The 18645-nt window shown below is 31.3% G+C and overlaps 2 protein-coding genes across 6 annotated transcripts in view; one reads left to right on the top strand and one right to left on the bottom strand.

Moving 5' to 3' along the window:
• Nucleotides 1–18645, top strand: part of LOC145965402 (uncharacterized) — a 120188-nt gene that overhangs the window by 22275 nt on the left and 79268 nt on the right. For 3 of the 4 annotated variants that reach the window (XM_083088924.1, XM_083088922.1, XM_083088921.1), the window contains exon 1: nucleotides 3775–4033. The exons of the other annotated variant lie outside the window; for it this stretch is intronic. The gene's annotated coding sequence lies outside the window, so the exon portion shown is untranslated. Of the gene's footprint in view, nucleotides 1–3774; nucleotides 4034–18645 lie in introns of those variants that run through there. 4 annotated transcript variants of the gene reach the window in all.
• LOC145965400 (adenylate cyclase type 6) overlaps nucleotides 1–18645 on the bottom strand; it is a 92323-nt gene that overhangs the window by 11122 nt on the left and 62556 nt on the right. The window contains exons 7-18 of one of the 2 annotated variants that reach the window (XM_083088912.1): nucleotides 15620–15769; nucleotides 10628–10749; nucleotides 9877–9969; nucleotides 7387–7533; nucleotides 5726–5884; nucleotides 5196–5444; nucleotides 4658–4820; nucleotides 3927–4024; nucleotides 2335–2419; nucleotides 1801–1917; nucleotides 1134–1280; nucleotides 441–679 (exon numbers count right to left, since the gene is read on the bottom strand). In XM_083088912.1, the coding sequence (XP_082945038.1) occupies nucleotides 441–679; nucleotides 1134–1280; nucleotides 1801–1917; nucleotides 2335–2419; nucleotides 3927–4024; nucleotides 4658–4820; nucleotides 5196–5444; nucleotides 5726–5884; nucleotides 7387–7533; nucleotides 9877–9969; nucleotides 10628–10749; nucleotides 15620–15769 (1769 nt within the window). The remainder of the gene's footprint in view (nucleotides 1–440; nucleotides 680–1133; nucleotides 1281–1800; nucleotides 1918–2334; nucleotides 2420–3926; nucleotides 4025–4657; nucleotides 4821–5195; nucleotides 5445–5725; nucleotides 5885–7386; nucleotides 7534–9876; nucleotides 9970–10627; nucleotides 10750–15619; nucleotides 15770–18645) is intronic. The other variant, XM_083088913.1, reaches the window with a different exon arrangement.

Genomic DNA, 18645 nt, shown 5'->3' with positions numbered 1-18645 from the left:
ATTTATGTATGTTCTTGGATTTTACGGAATGTTTCATGTGTTTCATAGATATCGTTTTTTTCTTTTTTAGAATTTTCAATTTGTAACGAAATGTTACATGTCCTTTTAATACGCATCAATAATTCTTAGTAAATAGTTCATTAAGTTTCACATATAATTGTATGTTTTATAAACATCAATATATATTCACGAAACATCCCTTGAATAAATTTATTCTCTCTGTATCGTAGTTTCTTGTCTCGACTATGAAATTATTCCACGGGAGTTCAATTCACGAGAGAATTGTCGCGACCACGTTTCCACGAAGCTCCTCGTGGGAAATTCCACAAGGGCCTTAAAAGCTAATAGCATGCAGCTTCGAGATACATCTATGAGCTGACTCTGCTTAAGTTTCGGGACCATTGTTTTGTAGCGGTGAAAGGCTCGTTCGAATGTCAAACCTGTAAGTTGCTTCTGTGTGTTGGGAATGTGCCACTAAGCAGGCCATAAAGAAAACCACCAAAACGCCCGCCAACCATCTTTCAGCGGGCTCGATGTCGACCTCATTTAGTGCCTGGTTAATGCTGATCCCGAGATAAAAAATCACAACGATGCTCAATACGGTTACTTTAAAGACCAACGTTAGAATCTGGTACACCGCGCACGTCACCATCACGAGCATCACCAGAACCGGAAACAGCTGCAATCATTGACGATTGCGAAGTATTAGTCGCCATTTCGTCAAAATTACTCTCTAAAAATATTTTTACTAAAATCTTTTTTGAAGTTGCAGAAAACAATGATACCACATATTTTTAATCTGATTTATAGAAATTAATTATAATATATTAATTATAATTAATTATATTAATACATAGAAATTAATTATATCTTAATTATAATTATAATTATAATTAATTTCTATATAATTAAATTTTCATATTATAATATATTAATTATATAGAAATTAAAATTTTTTATTATTAAAAGATAATTATATGCGTTAAGCTTGAGCGGTTTTTCTGCCAATTGAGAGGACAAACGTGAATCCCTTTTGAAATTATTTGAAACATTATCTGTTATCTATTTTCGTATCTTGATGACTTTGCGAAATAACGAATATTTCGACTTTCGTCGATGTTTATTACACTTACGTCGCAGAAAAGGATATAGTCACATATGCTGACACTGTCGTTACTTTTTGTCGGAATTCTCTGTACGGTGGAATTCTCGTCCAGCCATTCTGCGGCGAGGAGCGAGGTGTTATTGCTGGCGCAAGCCTTACTTCCTTCTAATGTGATCTAAAAAAGAAAAGCAACACGAACCGGCCGTTATTTACCGCTCTTTTATTGCGTGAACGCAGATCACTGAAAGGTGTAATATCTGGCATACGATCGACGTTTCTTCCGCCCGCTCGTGATTTAAACGTTTGCGGCAATACTATTTATTCCGCGGCATTTGTGATTGATCACTGTATCGACATTCGCGCGATTTATCGTTGAAAGTTTTAACGATGGCGAAATCTAATTTATGTCACGCTGTTTTAGCAAAACGAGTTTTCTAAATCTAGAGCGGAATTGATCATCGGAAATTCATTGAAAATAAAACATGAAAAGAGAACATGTCGAAAACTACGGGAATTACTTGATAAATTTCTCGATAAATTTCTTGATACATTTGTCTCTAATATTGTACGAGATTTTTTCACAAAAAAAAAAAAATAAATAAAAATAATAAATAACAATGAAAAGAGGCAGTTCAGAGAGATCGTAAAATGTAAATAATAGCCATAATTTATGTATGGGTGCATCGATCACTTACCAACGGTGACAATACCGTGATGAACGTCAAAAAAACGACGATGGACGCGATGCTTTGCGCGACGATGCGATTCTCGAAGATCTGTAAAGCTGTGTTCCTCACCCATTGCGGTACTCTCTGTAAAAAACGCGCACGATTACCTTCATTTCTCGATTAATTAAATCCGCTAGATAAGAGAATGATCTCCGGGATCATCGAGAGACCGCGAGAAGGAAAGATGGAGGAGAGAAAATTTACTACTGGGATCGATAATTTTGACAGTGACCTGGAAGCCTGCCACTTGGTGAAGGTCAAGTGGCACTTTTCCAGAGATTTTTTCTCGTCATTGACCCGAAGTGATACGTGATGTATCACGCGATTTAAATATCGCGCTTTTATATTAGACGTATATGATACGTATTCTGACATAATTACCGAAGGAGGAAAAATTTTTATGGAATAAAATTTTGCAATATTTGAGAGATATCGCGAAAAATTATACGTAACTATACGTAATTATAGTAACTATACGTAATTATATTTTAATGATCTTACCTCGTTCTTTTCCGCTAATAAAACGGCATTGACTAAGGCTATCACCAATATGCTTATCGCGGTGCAAATGTAGAAGTATACGCTCCTAAAAAATAGAAACACTTTTAGAGCAATTTTTTCGAATTTTTTGCGTTTTTCTTATTGCAAGAGACTTCAATTGTCAATTCATATCAGTTACGCTAAATTACTAAGCCATTTTTTAAAAATTATAGATATCTTTGCATATTTATTATCTATTTGAAATGCAAAATAGAAGCTCAAAATTTATTTTATATATATATATATATATATATGAAATAAATCTATCGAAATATTCTAGACTCCATGAAATATTGGAAATTAAAAATTGAAGATAAGAAATTTGAAATTAAAGATAGGAACAAAATTTTGATTTGTAAAATAACATAATAGTATCACAACTACTGAATCACGTATATATATTTCGTATATATACACAGTAAAAAATAAAACGTTAATTTTAACATGTCCCAGAAAGTCCACTTTAAATTTTAAGTTAAAATAACTCATTCATATGTTACTTATTGACAAACTAAAAATGTTAAATAATTGACACAATACTTTACATTTATTTTTGTTATTGTGACTTTAAGTATAGTGTAAAAATAAACAAATTAAATAAAAAAATAGTTACAATAACAAAGACATTAGCATATAATAGTAATTATTTTAATTTAAATTATTTGTAATAGAAACATTTGATTTTAGTAAATTTGATTATTTTGTATGTCAAAGTTCAAGATTATTTGAAGATTTACTTTAACTTTTCTTAGAATGTTAAACTGAATTTGAGACATGTTGATTGTTTAAAATGATTATGTTAAAAATACTCAAAATAATATTTCATTTCTAAGAGACATGTACAAAGTGTTAAATTATGAAGTTGACATAAATGTAACACATGAAAACATTATAAAAATAATAACATAAAAGTTGTATGTTAATTTTACATTAAAGTACTAATCAAAACGTGTGGTAACACAAGAAAATTTTAACATACGCACAATTTTTTACTGTGTATTCATTTAGAGTAGAAATCTCTAATGAAGAAAAGATTTGGATTCTTGTTTCTTAGTCAAGTATGAAATAATTATTTTCAGACTAAAGATGCGAATTAATATATAAAATGGGATGATTAAAATAATGTGAAATTGTGATACACATCACTTGTTCATTACCTATTCAAAGTTCAAGGAACAGAATATATTCCGAATATATTTTCATTCGTTATATTACGTTAAATTTTCGTAGCTGTATACATGTATTAACTATTGTACGGTATTTTCTTCTGTGACGTGTACCGCGCTATTGTTTACATGCGGCCGCCTAGTTGTCCTTCGCGCGAGACTCGAGTGGGAGAGGGGGTGGCAACAGCGTAAAACGTAAGTCGCGGCCTACGCATATTATTCTTCGAGGCGCGACCGTAAGACGTCACGATCATTCGGTAGTTACTATCATTAGTGAAACGGAGAATAATTCCAATTGGGATGAAACATATATATGTGAATCGTGAGTAGTGTGAAGGTACAAATATTGTGTAGAAGGTGGAATTTATCGACCACGTGTGTATTTACCCAATGAGGGTGATGGCTATTGCGACCACAACGACCATGTAGACGAAACCGGAGCACACGAAGTAAGCTGAGAGCATCCTGTCCCTCTCTCGCGAATACTGCAACAGGTAATTAAAACAATTGTAATATCCGGTATTGTTTCCATTTGCACTAGCGAATGTTTATCGTTAACGCATTGCATTTATTTCAACTGTTGGTTTCTCATTGCGAACAATTCGTGAACAATTCGAAATTTTTGTTTCAACGCGAGAATATAGAATGCAAATCGATTAAATCACGCAGAAGCCGGATAATCCAAATACCCGTTTAGCGAATTAACCAAAATTTAATTAAATTTAAACGGACTTCTATATAATGGATTACCGCGCCGATTAGTTGAATTTAATCGTATACGCAGTATGAACATGTAATTATAACTTGTATTTTGTATGTATTAGTATTATAAATTAATTGCGAACTCTCGAAATAATATGAACGTAAAATATAACTCTCCCGAGCAATTAATACATTCTATAAAAATAATATTTTTATAATAAAAAATAATATATAAAAAACGAGTATTTTATAAAATTTGCAATAATAAAGATTCGATAATAATTCTAATAAATATCATTGCGTTAATTATAGTTTTACGTAAAAATTGATTTTATTAAAAGATACAAGTTTATAAAAAATATACATATTTATAATTCGGGGATTATTTTTACGTTTTTTCTTTAATTTAATATTACCTTTTCTTCGACATCCGGTCTTCGAAATTTCAATATAAAGGGTGTACAATGTTCCGCTCTCAATCGATCTATGCTTCTAGCATCGATCGCTCGCATTAGATACTCGTTTACCTCATCTTCGGGATCCTTTTCGCTCTCGATAATTTCACCGAAGCCTAATCTACTAATAAAACATACGGCAAATGTTATTCGAATATAAGATGACGATGTTAATCATTTCATATTTGTAACGTTTATTACAGATCAATCGCGTTATTTTCATCAATTTATTAATGATATTTTTTATTTATTTTATTATTTTTTTGAGAACGAGTAAAGACAAACGATTTATTTTACAATTATTGTAAATTGAAAAATCGCGGATAGGACAGTTTATACGATTATCTTTTGATTATCACAGAATTATTAAGAACAATTTTTTTCCATCTTAAAATTTTGGAGATTTCTCGGAAATTACTTGAGTAATATTGTATATTGTCATCTGTGACGCTATATCAAGAACTAAGAGATTAAGCAGTAATAATTAATGAGCTCTTACTTGGTTTGTTTTCCGTGTTGCGAGCCATGGCCCATAACCCTCATCTCTTTAGACACGTTGCCATTCGCTGGAAAGTTCTTTCGCATCCCGGAACTAGTTATATTGTCCTTGAACGTATCTCCAGGGACAATTAAATAGGTCCTGATGTTGTGGTCCTTTAAATACGCGTTTCTCTCGCCTCCGCGACCTTCCTCGACTTCGTAATATCCTCCCAAATAATCTAAAGTCTCTTTCGTGATGTGCACGCGTCTGCGAAATACCATACCCTTCATCTAATTCTTCTCACCCGACACTTGTTATCGACATTAAAGAGATTATCTTTCAACAAAGGATATATATTTTTTTATCTAAATAAATTTCGCAAGCATAGTAAAGTTTTATACGAAATATTATATTTCGTAAGGAACAAGGCGCGCATAAAATTGTACCGGTTCACGGGATGTAATTTATTGCTATCAATCGGGGTGAGATTTGAAGAGAGCGAGTCGGTTGAGGGCTGACATATCTCGAACAAAATTGCTCGTACTTACCCGGGTATCCCTCCGCTTTCCATGTAATTGGCTAGGGTCACGTCGTTACTCCAAACATCGAACTGCCATTTTCTCAGGCCGAGAACCCCGCAGTGAACCCGGCCCGTGTGGATGCCAACTCTCATATTCACGTTTACGGCCATTACTTCGCGAACCAATCTACGAAGAGATACGGACGCGTCGAGTTATTGTTTCTTCTTTGCCGTCATTAGGCGCAGAAGTGGCCGGATAATCGAGCTAATCGTAGCATGCAATAAAAACAAACTTTGATCGTTAAGCATAGCTCGAGGAATGTTATTTCGATGCTCGAACTATCGGATAAGTCAAAGTATTTTCATTATTGATGAAACGGGAGAAGACAATGTGTTTAATATATATTTTAACGCGTAAATATTCTATTCTCTTTCGCGACACGATTAATCCACATTCGATTACAATAGTTATTGTTCGATATCTCTCGATTTTTTCTCTTTTCATACATGATTTCTCGCGCGTTTTTATTCGTACATTGACTTTCTGTCGGTTTGACAGAAGGGTTTTTCGCGCGGCAAAGTATTTCGAGCGAGAGAGACTAAGACACCGTCAAATTGGACGAAGAGAAATTTATGACGAGGGTTTAAAGCGAGATTAAATTTGGAATTTAAACGCGTATATTCGCCGGGAATTTATCTGCAATTCAGTGATCCATGGAAAGACCAGAGGGTCTTTCATGATGCTCGTATTTCGATGTATCGACCTCAATCGCATATACCATGCTCTCTGAGGAAATCTTCTCTTTGACGTTTTATGAAAACACGAACGAAATGAAAGCGAGACATATAGGATGCAACTACGCCGATAGTTTTGCGGTCGTCTCGTGGATATAAACGAAAGCATCACTTATTGCTCATATGTTACTTTGATCCGTTTAGTTCGCTTCCGGGCAGCTTTCGATATTCTATCTTCAACTATTTCTATCTTGCGTTTTTCCTTTGTCCGATGTCAAGCATCACTAGGATATAAAATACTACGCGAACTTTTGACGTTGCCGACGAAACCTCTATGATACGGATTTTTTTTTGTTATTTCATGATTTCAAATAGGATACGTTTTAAACCGTGATAAAATTTTTACTTTGCTTTAATTATATTTATCGTTACACAGAAAAAAAATAACGCGTTCATTGTTTCGTATAACAATTTATAATCTTCTTAGAAGAATTTAATAATTTTAAATTTCAACAATATTATCGTCTGATTTTAATATTGTAATTGTCACCTCAAGAATATATAATTATTTAATTCTACTTTAAGAAAATTATAATGTTTGATTTAAAAATGTTACTTTCTATCTAACATTGTTTCTTTTCCATTCAAGAAAATTAAATCTTAAATCATAAGAATATATTTTTCTTGATTGAACTATATAAAATGGCTTCATTCAAGTAAGCAATTATTCAAGCAATTATATTTTTCTTTAATTAACGCAATATAATCTCATTTCAAGATCTCCATGTTAAAACTAGATATATTTTCAAAACAAGAATGTTCTTTTTTTCTGTGTACGTATGTCGTTCTCAAAAATCGGATACAAATGTAGCATGTTTTTAACAATAAAGCTTTATTACATATGATAAAAATTTAATGAAGCTTACGCGAAGGTAAAGAAACATGCAGACTTACGTTATTGCATCGATCATGTCCAGTCCCATCTCTACGCAACAATGAGCGTGATCGGGTCGTGGCTCCGGAAGTCCGGAAACGCAATAATAACAGTCCCCGAGAAGCTTTATCCTGAGGCAGTGGTGCTCAGCGGCTAGCCTGTCAAACCTGCGAAGGATTTCCGAGAAATTTAACGCCATGATTCATTTAAAAGCAATAATATCGAAGAAATGCTTGATTCTATCGAGCGAGAAATTTATAAGAAATCAAGAGAAACCTTTTTCGTAAAAATATTACGTAACGCTGTGACTTTTGCAGCTAAACAGACTCGTGAAAGCCATGCTCGTAACACTGTGGATAAAAATATCTACTATTTTTCCCCACGTGCACTCCACATTTTCACGTAACTTTGCAATATTTTTCTAACGTAATTTCATATGAAGTTATATCATGCGTTTTCATTCATATCAAAATGTTCGTTAAAGCTTTCTTTGTAATTTATAATTAAGTATACATCTATAGATATATTTTTTAATCTAATTTTTATTATTATCTTTTTCTTGACATTGACTGAATTGATTCAATACGAAAAGGTGATTGAGTAGGATTACGTGATATAAATATGATTAAATTAATTCAAACGATAGATAGAGATAGCACGTCAACAAAAGGAAAGACCCTAACAGCCGGTAGATAATCGGTTTATTCAGATTAGATATTCAGTAACGTCGCACTCCGTGCGGTGCATATTATACGAAATTAATTCGGGGCGCCGGAAGGGTGATATTAATATTTCACGCGCGGCAAATCCGCGTAACACATAGGGTATATATTATGTTAAACTAGTTAAATATGATATATACACAAAATAACAATCTCGATGGAGCTGCGTATATGGTTGCGACGCGAATATGGCAATTAAATAATTTGATTATTAACATATTATCGCATAAATCTTTGAGAGTTAAATCGGTAAAAGGGCTTTTTATTCCTGCCAACCGCAGGTTGCCGCGAAACGAAGGAAGTACGCGTTTTTATTTCATTATTAATTGAAATATTATGCGCAACATTCACTATTTATTCATTATACAAAATATATAATAAAAGATATGTGCTTTTAACAAACATATTTTGCATAAAAATATTTAAAAGTAATCGATTGGTAATTTTTTTCAATATAATCTAAAGAGGTATACACGATATATGTATTATTATTTTTTAATAATGCCAGAATGAGGAAAATTTTATCTCGCATTCTTCATCGAGATTCGACGTTATTTACACTCTTTTATGTTCTCTATCTTATCGCCCCGAGCGTTCTTTCTAAGAGGTAATTTTGTCTTTTCTTGTGGGAATGAAGGCGTTGCATTTACAGAAGCTCAAAAAGTGATCTCTCTCTTGTACTGACACATGAAAGCCGCCTTTATGAGCTTTTAGCAAATCCCTCTTGGTAGTAGGATAAGTAGACCCTATTGACCCGAAAAGTCACCAGGGACACAAAATCTAAAGCTGTTGAAGCCTTTCCAAGGGCTCGTCGGACATGAGGAATATGACTCGATCGAGGGAAACTTGGAGGGAATCAACGGTGCCGAAAAACTCTGGCTACAAACATGAGACAGATGGTATTCGTCAAGATAAGGGGGATAAAGCTTTAATAAAAATATATATTAAATATATATTTATTATATATTTTTATTAAAGCTTTATCCCCCTTATAAAATATTAAATATATATTAAAAACTACTCTCGAAAACATAATATATTTAGAACATCCTATGAATAGCGCGTTATTCGAGAGAATCTAGAAATATTATACATTTTATACGATACAATTTTAGTTTGACATCTCGGATGATCTCTCTCGTGGGTGGAATAGTCGGATCAAAGGAACTTTCACGGACGTTACATAATTCGATTTGAAGATTACAATAATGCGACTTGTATGTAGTTTGTGAAACGCAAACGCGTGTCAAAGTGATATTAAACGATACAATTTGTTCGTAAAACTGCAAAGGGGATTTATATCCGCCGATATAAAGAGAGAATTCTGTGAACCGGAGAAACAAAATAATTTACGAGACCCAAGAGATCAATGTTGCAAAGAACAAAGGAAAAAGAAATTGATATCGCGAGTCAAATAAGATAGAAATCAACGTTGTTGATTTATACTGCTGCATTTCTTTTAAAGTCGTCAGATGATGTGAAAAGTTTTATGAAATCAAAAGAATTCAATATATGCATAATTGTTATAGAAAAGCGCGATTTTTTAAGATTTATGCATTAAAATTATATTTTGTTCTTTGTAGCAATGTTTAAAAATATTGATCTTACAAGTGTACGTTTCGAAAAATTCGTGGATAGGAAAAATATATAAAAAGATAATATTTATTTTGAAAAGGGGAAACAGCACAATGCTTTTTGTTGTAATGTTTATCTATCTTAATATGTGTAAGGCTTTTAAGCAAATTTAAAGCTAAAAGCGTAGTTTTTTTTTTATAACGTTTCTCTTACCGTGCAAAAAGTTCATTGAGCAATCTGACGAGTTCTTCGGCAGTACATTGATCGGAGAGCGAAGTAAATCCACAAATATCGGCGAATAGAATACTGAAATATTTGAAACTAAATAAATATCTAAATAGTCATTTATTTTCATGGTTAAATTCGTTTTAATCATAATATATAATTTCTGGGCAAATAAATAATTTTTGATAATTAATTTTAACTATAAAAGATTTTTTTAAACAGTCATAAGAAAATGTTGACTTAAGCCACTTGAAAAGAAAAGAAAGGTCTAATAATGAAAAATTGTCAGCTCACGGAAACTCATTAAAGTTGAATGAACGTGATATTTGCTCTTTGCAAATTCGCCGGTTAAGTTAAATTGATCCTAGCTTAGTGAAATGTCAGATATGAAAGTTTGGATGTTACATCTCAACCCATTACAAGTTTATCGATCTAGAATTCTCTATGTGGTACTGCGTACACTTAAATCAGGTGCATGACATTATAACGCATTAAATTTCCATTTTGAAGTTCACAAGTATAATTACATGATCGAATAATTATGCGTGTCATTTCGAATTCAGCATAGGATAACATTGTTCGTAACAATTGTATAATGTAACGTTAATAATATAAGTTATAATAAAAAAATTTCTTTGAATTAAAGTGACAAAGTGGAATTGGAAGTGATAAATATTGAAATAGCATTTTTAAACAATTTTTTTAAACGCGTAAGTGATTATTATTCAATATGACGTACCTGACATTGTCGTATCTTTGAATATAAATTTTGTGAAACATCGTATCCTTTGGCTTTCCGGCTATATCGGCTTTCATTTCCATGGCCACATGTCTAGGTAATACGCTGAGCAGAAGCCTTTCCTGAAAAATAAATTAATATCATAAAAGATAATCGATTTTAATGTATAATTTAAAGATAAATAGAGGAATATAAAAAATACATAATACAATAGAATCATGAAAATATGAATTCAAATATAAGAATTCAGTTATAAAAGCATGTTGTTGAATATAATTATAAAAGCATAAATCTTTAAATCTTAATATAAACTTGAAATAATAAAAACGATAATTAGATTAAATTAATTTTTCCACCTTCTATCTTTATTTGCCGATAGTTTTATTAATTATTAAAAAATACTTTTATATTTTATCACATTAACTAGCATTATATTATGCTAACTAATCCATTTCATTTATGTGATAATGGATCGATAATAGCCATTAAGTTACACCTTGAGAAGGATTTTCCCGAGTAATCTGTAACAAGGATTATAATAGATAAACCAATGTGAGGAGGAGTTGCAGATTAATTCAGTCTTAAGAGCTAAAGTACATTATTTGGATAACCATCGAAGATATACATACTACGCGTATATATAAATATATTTTATCTTGATAATATAAAATATGTTGGAATCATTTTTTAACTTAATCGAGTATTCTTCAAACTTGAGTGATTTGTTCTAATATAATTGTGAGAAACGTTCGTAGAAAATTCCACGCGATTGAAAAAGAAAATAAACTAAATTTATAATGTGCAATTGAATAATAAAATGCATAGAATTATTTAATAATAAATTTAATTAATAATAAATTTAATATTTATTCGCGTAATATTGTTTAGAGAGTAACATGTCGTTCTCTTATCAAATATGAAAAACGGTACGAGTTGCATGTAACTATGCGTTCCCACGATCGAAACGGAAATCGTATAGTACCGTGAATCGAAATGAAAGAACAACTTTTACGATAGCCGGTAATCTTTGTTATTCTACAGGGATCATGTATATCGAATTGACATACCACCCTCACTGCATGCGGGGGAGCAATATTGCGCGGCGCTTTGTTCGACACGTGGAGCTCGTCAACATCGTGGGAACTTCTCAAGTGCGGACGAAGTCGATGACAAGCGTTCGACAAGCTTTACGTTGATGATCGATACGCGTCGGACATAGCTGTGCGCTTTTAGAATCGCGATATGTATGTTCGCGTAACACAGTATGCAATCGCGATTCTATGCAATGTCGATTCTACATAAAGCGTCCCAAGATTTTTATCGAGACTGCTATTTACTTTGATGCCGCTTACGATGTTGACGACGTACGGATATTTGACAATATTAGATATTAAACAATATATTAAATATATTAAATATTAAACAATATATTAAATATATTAAATATTAAACAATATATTAAATATTAAACAATATATTAAATACATTAAATATTAAACAATATATTAAATATATTAAATATTAACATAAAGATAGGAAAAATAGCCTTATTCACCATTATTTTATTTTAATTTTCTTAAAGATAAAATTAAGTAGGGTAAATAAATTCTAATTTAATTGAATTTTCTTTCAAGAATTTTTTGTTGAAAATTTTATTTTAAATTCTGAAAGTGGGTTATTTTCTGTTGCTATTTTGGCATTCTTCTCTTCTAAAATTGACTTTGTCAATATCGTTGAATGAGAAGAGACAGGAATATAGGCTCGCGCGTGTCTCGGTGCACATTATTCGTCGTTAAACGAGCATGCACGTTCGATGCTGTCACATATATATTGAGTGATTGTGGGCGATCGACGAGTAGACGCGAATAATAGCCGATGGATATCGCGACAGGTCACAGATTTCTGATTAATAGTATAAAGCCAGCCGGTCGGTTGGCCCATCATGGTTATGAGCGATGCACGATAAGATGCTAGCTTTAATAGATCATCGCTGCTTTCTGGCAATTATTTCGATTTCAGTTATTTTTGTGCGTTGAAGTAAATTGTCATCAGAGAATTACGACTGTGTATCTGTCGCGTGGTGGTGATATTTTTAATACCGGATATACAATAAGATTTAATATATATCTTGAAAAAAATATTTATTTGATTACTTTTACGTGTATATATTTTAAAATTATGAGATTTTTTTAACGTTAATAATAGAACGCATTCTAACGAAATAAATGAAAATATAATATGAAAAATAAAAATACAAGTAATAAATGTTACGAATACACACATATACACATACATGTCACGAAAATGTATGAAAAATAAATTGGTAATAAAGCGGGAATTTTCTGTTTTATTATATTTGATTATTGAAAAAAATATTATTGCTTCGATGTTTATTGTTATTCTTTTTGCTGAAATTTACTTATACAACGTTAAAAGAAAGACAGAGGTGTAGGTGTGCTTTAATACAATACATCAAACGTACATTGAAACAGAACAAATAGTTAATGAACAATCGGTGCGGTCTGTTTTATTGAAGTCTTGTGCAAATAACTCGTCTATTATTTTTCGACTGCTGGACAACACGTTCACGCAAAATAAATTCACCGCGGCTTTGTTGGTCGACTAACACATGTTCGGAGTGAATTCACGTGCTTTTGAATATACACGCAATATTGTTTTAATACATGTACCAAGCTTCTATTAGCAACAGTGAAGTACAGTGGCATTATCGAGTCCGTAATATTGTAAAATAATTAACGATTTACGCAATATCGTTCAACGCGCTAACGAAATAAAGTTTTCATGAAAATCATTAACAATAATACGCGCGCTCGCTCACGAGGTATCCAACAAAGGCCTATTCAAGGGTGCAGTTTGATTCAGTGCGTTACTGTTCATTAAACCACCGCTTTTTGCGACATAATAATTCCATGAAACGTTGCTTCCCGTCAATTTGCCGTTGATTGTTCGCGAGAGAAACAATTCAAATATACTCGCACAAATTATTTTTGAAGCAGAAATGTAGACGCATATTGAACATTGTATGTTCAACTGTAACATATTACGTAACGCAAGAGGATATATTTTTATATATATTTTAAAATGACATAACATTGAATCGTTACATTCGCTGAATTTAAAAAAAGTTATATTTAATATCATGGTATCTCTCATATACTATAAAAAAAATCTTAATATTCAAGAAAAATATAATTTTATATAATGCAACATTATTTTTAAAATTGCGGGTCGGAATGAAATATAAAATTTAATTGCAAACTTATGAAGAAATTTGCTAAAGATGAAAGAATATTTATTACACTTTCTATTTTTGTATGTATATTTATTTACAGCAGCCCCTTATGAAATGTTTCATTAGCAAGTTCTTTTTAATTTCCGAATAAAAGCCGAATTCGAATCGCTCGTTGCTTCTGTTATATCCCTTGTGCAAGAGAGATTTTTAATCACATGTCCGGTAACGAGATATACGCGAGTCACAAATTCCTAACGGCGCGTTTTCATCTTCGAGTTGATTGAATTTGTGCCAGATATTGTGTTGTTGAGTATCTGACGTATTTTAATCGATTTTCGCTTCCCATTCGTTGTAGATTTTTTTAACTCGTTCGTTCAAAGCGTTTACAAAATAATCCACCTGAAGATTCATGAAATTTCGCTCTTATGATTTTCATTCGGCTCATTTTTTAAAGCCGTTTCTACTTAACATTTTCAATAAAAATTATAAATGTCGTATCTCTTGTATTATGATAGAAAAAGGTTATTACACTCGAAAGAAATTAATTCTCTGCGAGATAATCTTATAATTTTTTCTTTCTTCAGAAAATATGCGTTTTCCTAGAATTGTCAACATAATTAAAATATCTGGTGGATTATTCTCCTTATGAATGTTTCATCAAGATATTTCTTAGATTTAAATTTAGGATAAAGTTCTATGTTAATTATTCTTGCAAGGATTTTTGAAAATTTGCTTTTTTATTGAAATGGATGGTTTCTAAATATAGAACTCGGAATCCTCATATATTCTCTTGCTTATGTTGCGGTTTACATGAACATTTGATGACGTTATTAATAATTGATAAAGACGTCAATTATTGGAGATTTCATAGGATGATATCCCAGAGGAATAAGATAATCGCTATTTCCGTGATGTGGCTTTATCAATGTCGATTAAGAGGAATTGGCGTTAAATATATTTCACGGTGTGTGTTACAATTATTGCGACATTTTTAAACGTGTAACAATATTTTTACCGTTATTAGAGAATTATGATATTTAAATCATGCGCGGCCGCAAACATATCTTTATAATTTGGAGATTATAACAATAACGAATCCACAAATTCGTTCTATTGAAGTATTTTGTAAAAGATATCTTTAATGTAGCGTAATATCTCTCGACAAGAAATATATTTCTTTCTTCAACTACACAGAAAATAAGATTTTCCAGGGTCATCTTTTTATGAGATCTTTCATGATTTTATTTATTTTTTCCTTCATATCGGTAAATAAATTTTATCGTTGACCTTTCGGTTAACTTTTCAATTTTCTTCTTCGGGAAACTTCAGAGATCTTTTGAAATTTTTTTCTTTTGCTTTTGTGGCTCTTCATTTTTTTTGACTTATTAATAATATACTTTTCAGTAACTTTGTTTTGAATTATATTTATTACATGCGCATATTTAGAGTTTTATTTTTTTTAAATGTATAACTTTGATATAAATGACATTTCTTAATTTTTTTAAATGAAATTTTACATCATAAAGTTTTTTTCTAAAATAGCATTAGCTTTATAAATAATTAGAAAATGACTTTTTTTAAATTTTAAATACAATTTATTTTTTTCATCAAGTTTATGTTATTAAAATTATATTTTATAAATTTTTCTACTTTTATTTTATAATTTTTTTATTATACTATATCGAGCCATATGTAAGTCGAAGTCGATGTACGAATTTTTCGTGAATACAGCAACTTACCTGTTGCTGATTCTCCCTCTGTGTGGTCAAACGTGCTTCAACACATTGTCGGGTTTCGAGGAATGCCTGTCTTTGCGCCAATTCCCGAGGGTGATGTGTTAGTGCACCGGCTACGTTTGTTCCACCGACTACCACGATTGAACTCAACAGCTGAAACAGAAATAAAATTTTACAATTAAATGAGCTGAATTCAATGCCTATTTTTCTTGAGTGTTTCAAGACATTCTTGAAATACATTTATTTTAATTAATTTCTTAGTGCACACTTATAAAATTAGAATTTTATCTTTTTGTGCACATTAAATAAAAAGAGATATTAATGTAACTTATTTTTAAAATTATTAAAGTATATGTTCTGAAGATTATTATATTAGATAGTTATTATATATAGGTATATCTTGAGATTAGATGCCAAAATATTAAAAGCACTGCATTAATATTTATTTTAGAAAAAATTTCGAAACAAATTAGTGAAAATCTTAGCAAAAATTTTAGAAGGAGCTTTTTTTATTTTAGAGAATTCGAATGAGTGTCTCGTGAAATCTAAAGAGAGTTACATATATGTTCGACTAAAAAAAGCCATGTTCCTCTATCTGCTCTGTTCAATCGCGTATCTTATCCGATCCGTAATTGAGGTTGCAATCTGCGGCAGTATAGTGAAATCCTTGCCAATTTCAATGGATATCTTCGAAGTCATCATTATATACGGAGATAAATGCACTATTGTGCCGAGGTATTACGTACAATTATGGGGAACTAGATACCATTTCATGCCAATTAATTGCGAAGGAAATAATTTACAGAGTTGCTTTGTTAAACCTACAAATAATATAAAAAAAAAACTATTGATATAATGAATTTTTTACTCTCTTTTTCTCTGGTGATTATATAAAGATATAAATTACGTGACATAAGTTAATGTTTTTGAAATTTGTATATTTTAATACATAGTCTATTTTTAGATATTCAATAATAATCACAAATACATTTTATTATTCATGTTAGTCAGACATCGGAAACGAATATCGATCATTCATTAAAAAATATATCAAAGAAATGCCTTTTTCAAGCCTCAATAAAAAACTTAAAGCTGTGAAAAAAATTTTTTAAATTATACGCAGTTTTTTGTACAAAAATAACAATATTAGAAAATAAAATATTTTGTTTTTACAAAATAAAAAGAAAATATCTTATTTTTATAATTTTTTCATCATGATTGATGCACATAAATCTTTTCACTTGCTTATCTTCAACAATATTATATGTGCTTTTGTCTTTTATTAATTTTGTCTTTTGTTGAGCGAGTAACATGCAATTCTCTTAACAAGGCTGTTATATGAATTTTCTTGAAAGCATTCTGTAATTTGCAAGATAATCAGCTGATTATATGTCAGGAAAAACATCTCGCTTGTCAGGTTTACTTTTTAGATCCTCGTATGAAATTCATCCTTTATTAAAGGGAATAAGAGATCAGTCGAAGTGCGTTTCTCTCTTCTCTTTCTTTCTTTCTTCTTTTTCTTTTTCTTCTTCTTCTTCTCTCTCTCTTTTATTATTACCAACATAGGCGTATAGATGTGTAAGGACAGCTTGGCTTGTCTTTCTGACATGCAATATTCAACAGAGCTTTGTAGAATTCTCCTTCAAATTCGCAATGATCCTATTTGCTGCGAATAATGCAGGAGAGCCGCGAATCTCTCGAGACCTATGTAACCCTTTAAATAATTAACCCTACTCACACAAAGCCGATTCTGTATGCATTCCCATTTGGCAGAATCTTAACTGACAGGGAGCTAAGTCTACTGTAGCCCAATTAGTCAGGTTGCGCATAATATTATACTCAAATGCGAATTGTACAAAAATAAATTGGATTAAATAATATTAATAACAATAACATTAATTTCCAAAATTTTGTATGTACAATAAAATTAAAGAGAAAAGTAAATTAAAATAAAGGAAAAAGTAAATTTCATATTTCCCTATAAATATGCGTAATTTTTTAAATCAAGTTATGTACAGCAAATAGGTAGAAACATTAATCAAAATTAAATAAAGTGATTAAAAAATTAATGTAACCATTAATTTGTTTTTAAACATAGTAAAAATAAATATAATGAAAGACATCATTATTCTCGATTTTTATTTTATTTTATTTTTATCTTATACTTTTTTATATCATACGGATATTATTACTCGAAATCTATACGTATGGAAATATCTGTTAAAATATTTTTCGAAAGAGATATCGCAACGGTTTTATTGGATCGCGTGGAAAACTATCGCTCTAAAAATACTACCGAAAAACGTAGCTTATAAAAATAGGTGACTTAAAGGTTCCGAGGTGACGATCCTACAGGTGGTTGTGAATAAATTTGTCCAAGATTACAAGTAAGTTACACGACTATGAAGCAATTTCGTGCAGAATCCGGTGAAAGTCCCTCCGAAAATCCACGTAGAACGAGAGGTCGATCCTAGTTAGGTAGTTTAAACCTAGGTAAGTTTAAACCTTCTACCTAAGATAGATCAAAGAGCCGCGCGAAAGGTACAAACCACTGTACAAGGTGTCCCGATAATAATCGATATTCGGAGTTTCATTAGACGAGAAGTCCGTACATAACACGAGCCTGTGTGTGTTGCATCGTCGTGCATCGCAACAACGTCTATGAAACTCTGCAAACTCAATGAATAGTCCCTTTGATAGAACGAGGCCTTTTGCCCGAAATTTTCCTGTTTGTCGGAGGATGCGAGAGAAATTTAGTGTCACATTGTTTTGGTAAATTACTGTAGTTTGATCGGTTGTTAACTATGTAATCACATCTTTTGTTACACACCGCACAGTTAATGTATTGATGCCTTTAACATAGCGTCTCGTCTTGTCTTTTGCGATATTTTGTTCCATTTTTCGACGACCAAAAATAAATTTACAAATTTTTATCTTATGCAAAAAAATTATGTAATATGTTTAATATTCTTTTCAAGCGTTTAAAGAAATAAAAAAAAAATAAAAAATTTAAAAGAGATCTTTATATA

Source organism: Camponotus vicinus, unplaced genomic scaffold (genome assembly GCF_025532165.1).
Source record: "Camponotus vicinus isolate PSW18456_S1 unplaced genomic scaffold, iyCamVici1.0 SCAF_14, whole genome shotgun sequence".
Lineage (NCBI taxonomy): Eukaryota > Metazoa > Arthropoda > Insecta > Hymenoptera > Formicidae > Camponotus > Camponotus vicinus.
Note: the sequence above shows the minus strand (reverse complement) of the source record. Positions and strands in the feature narration are given on the sequence as shown.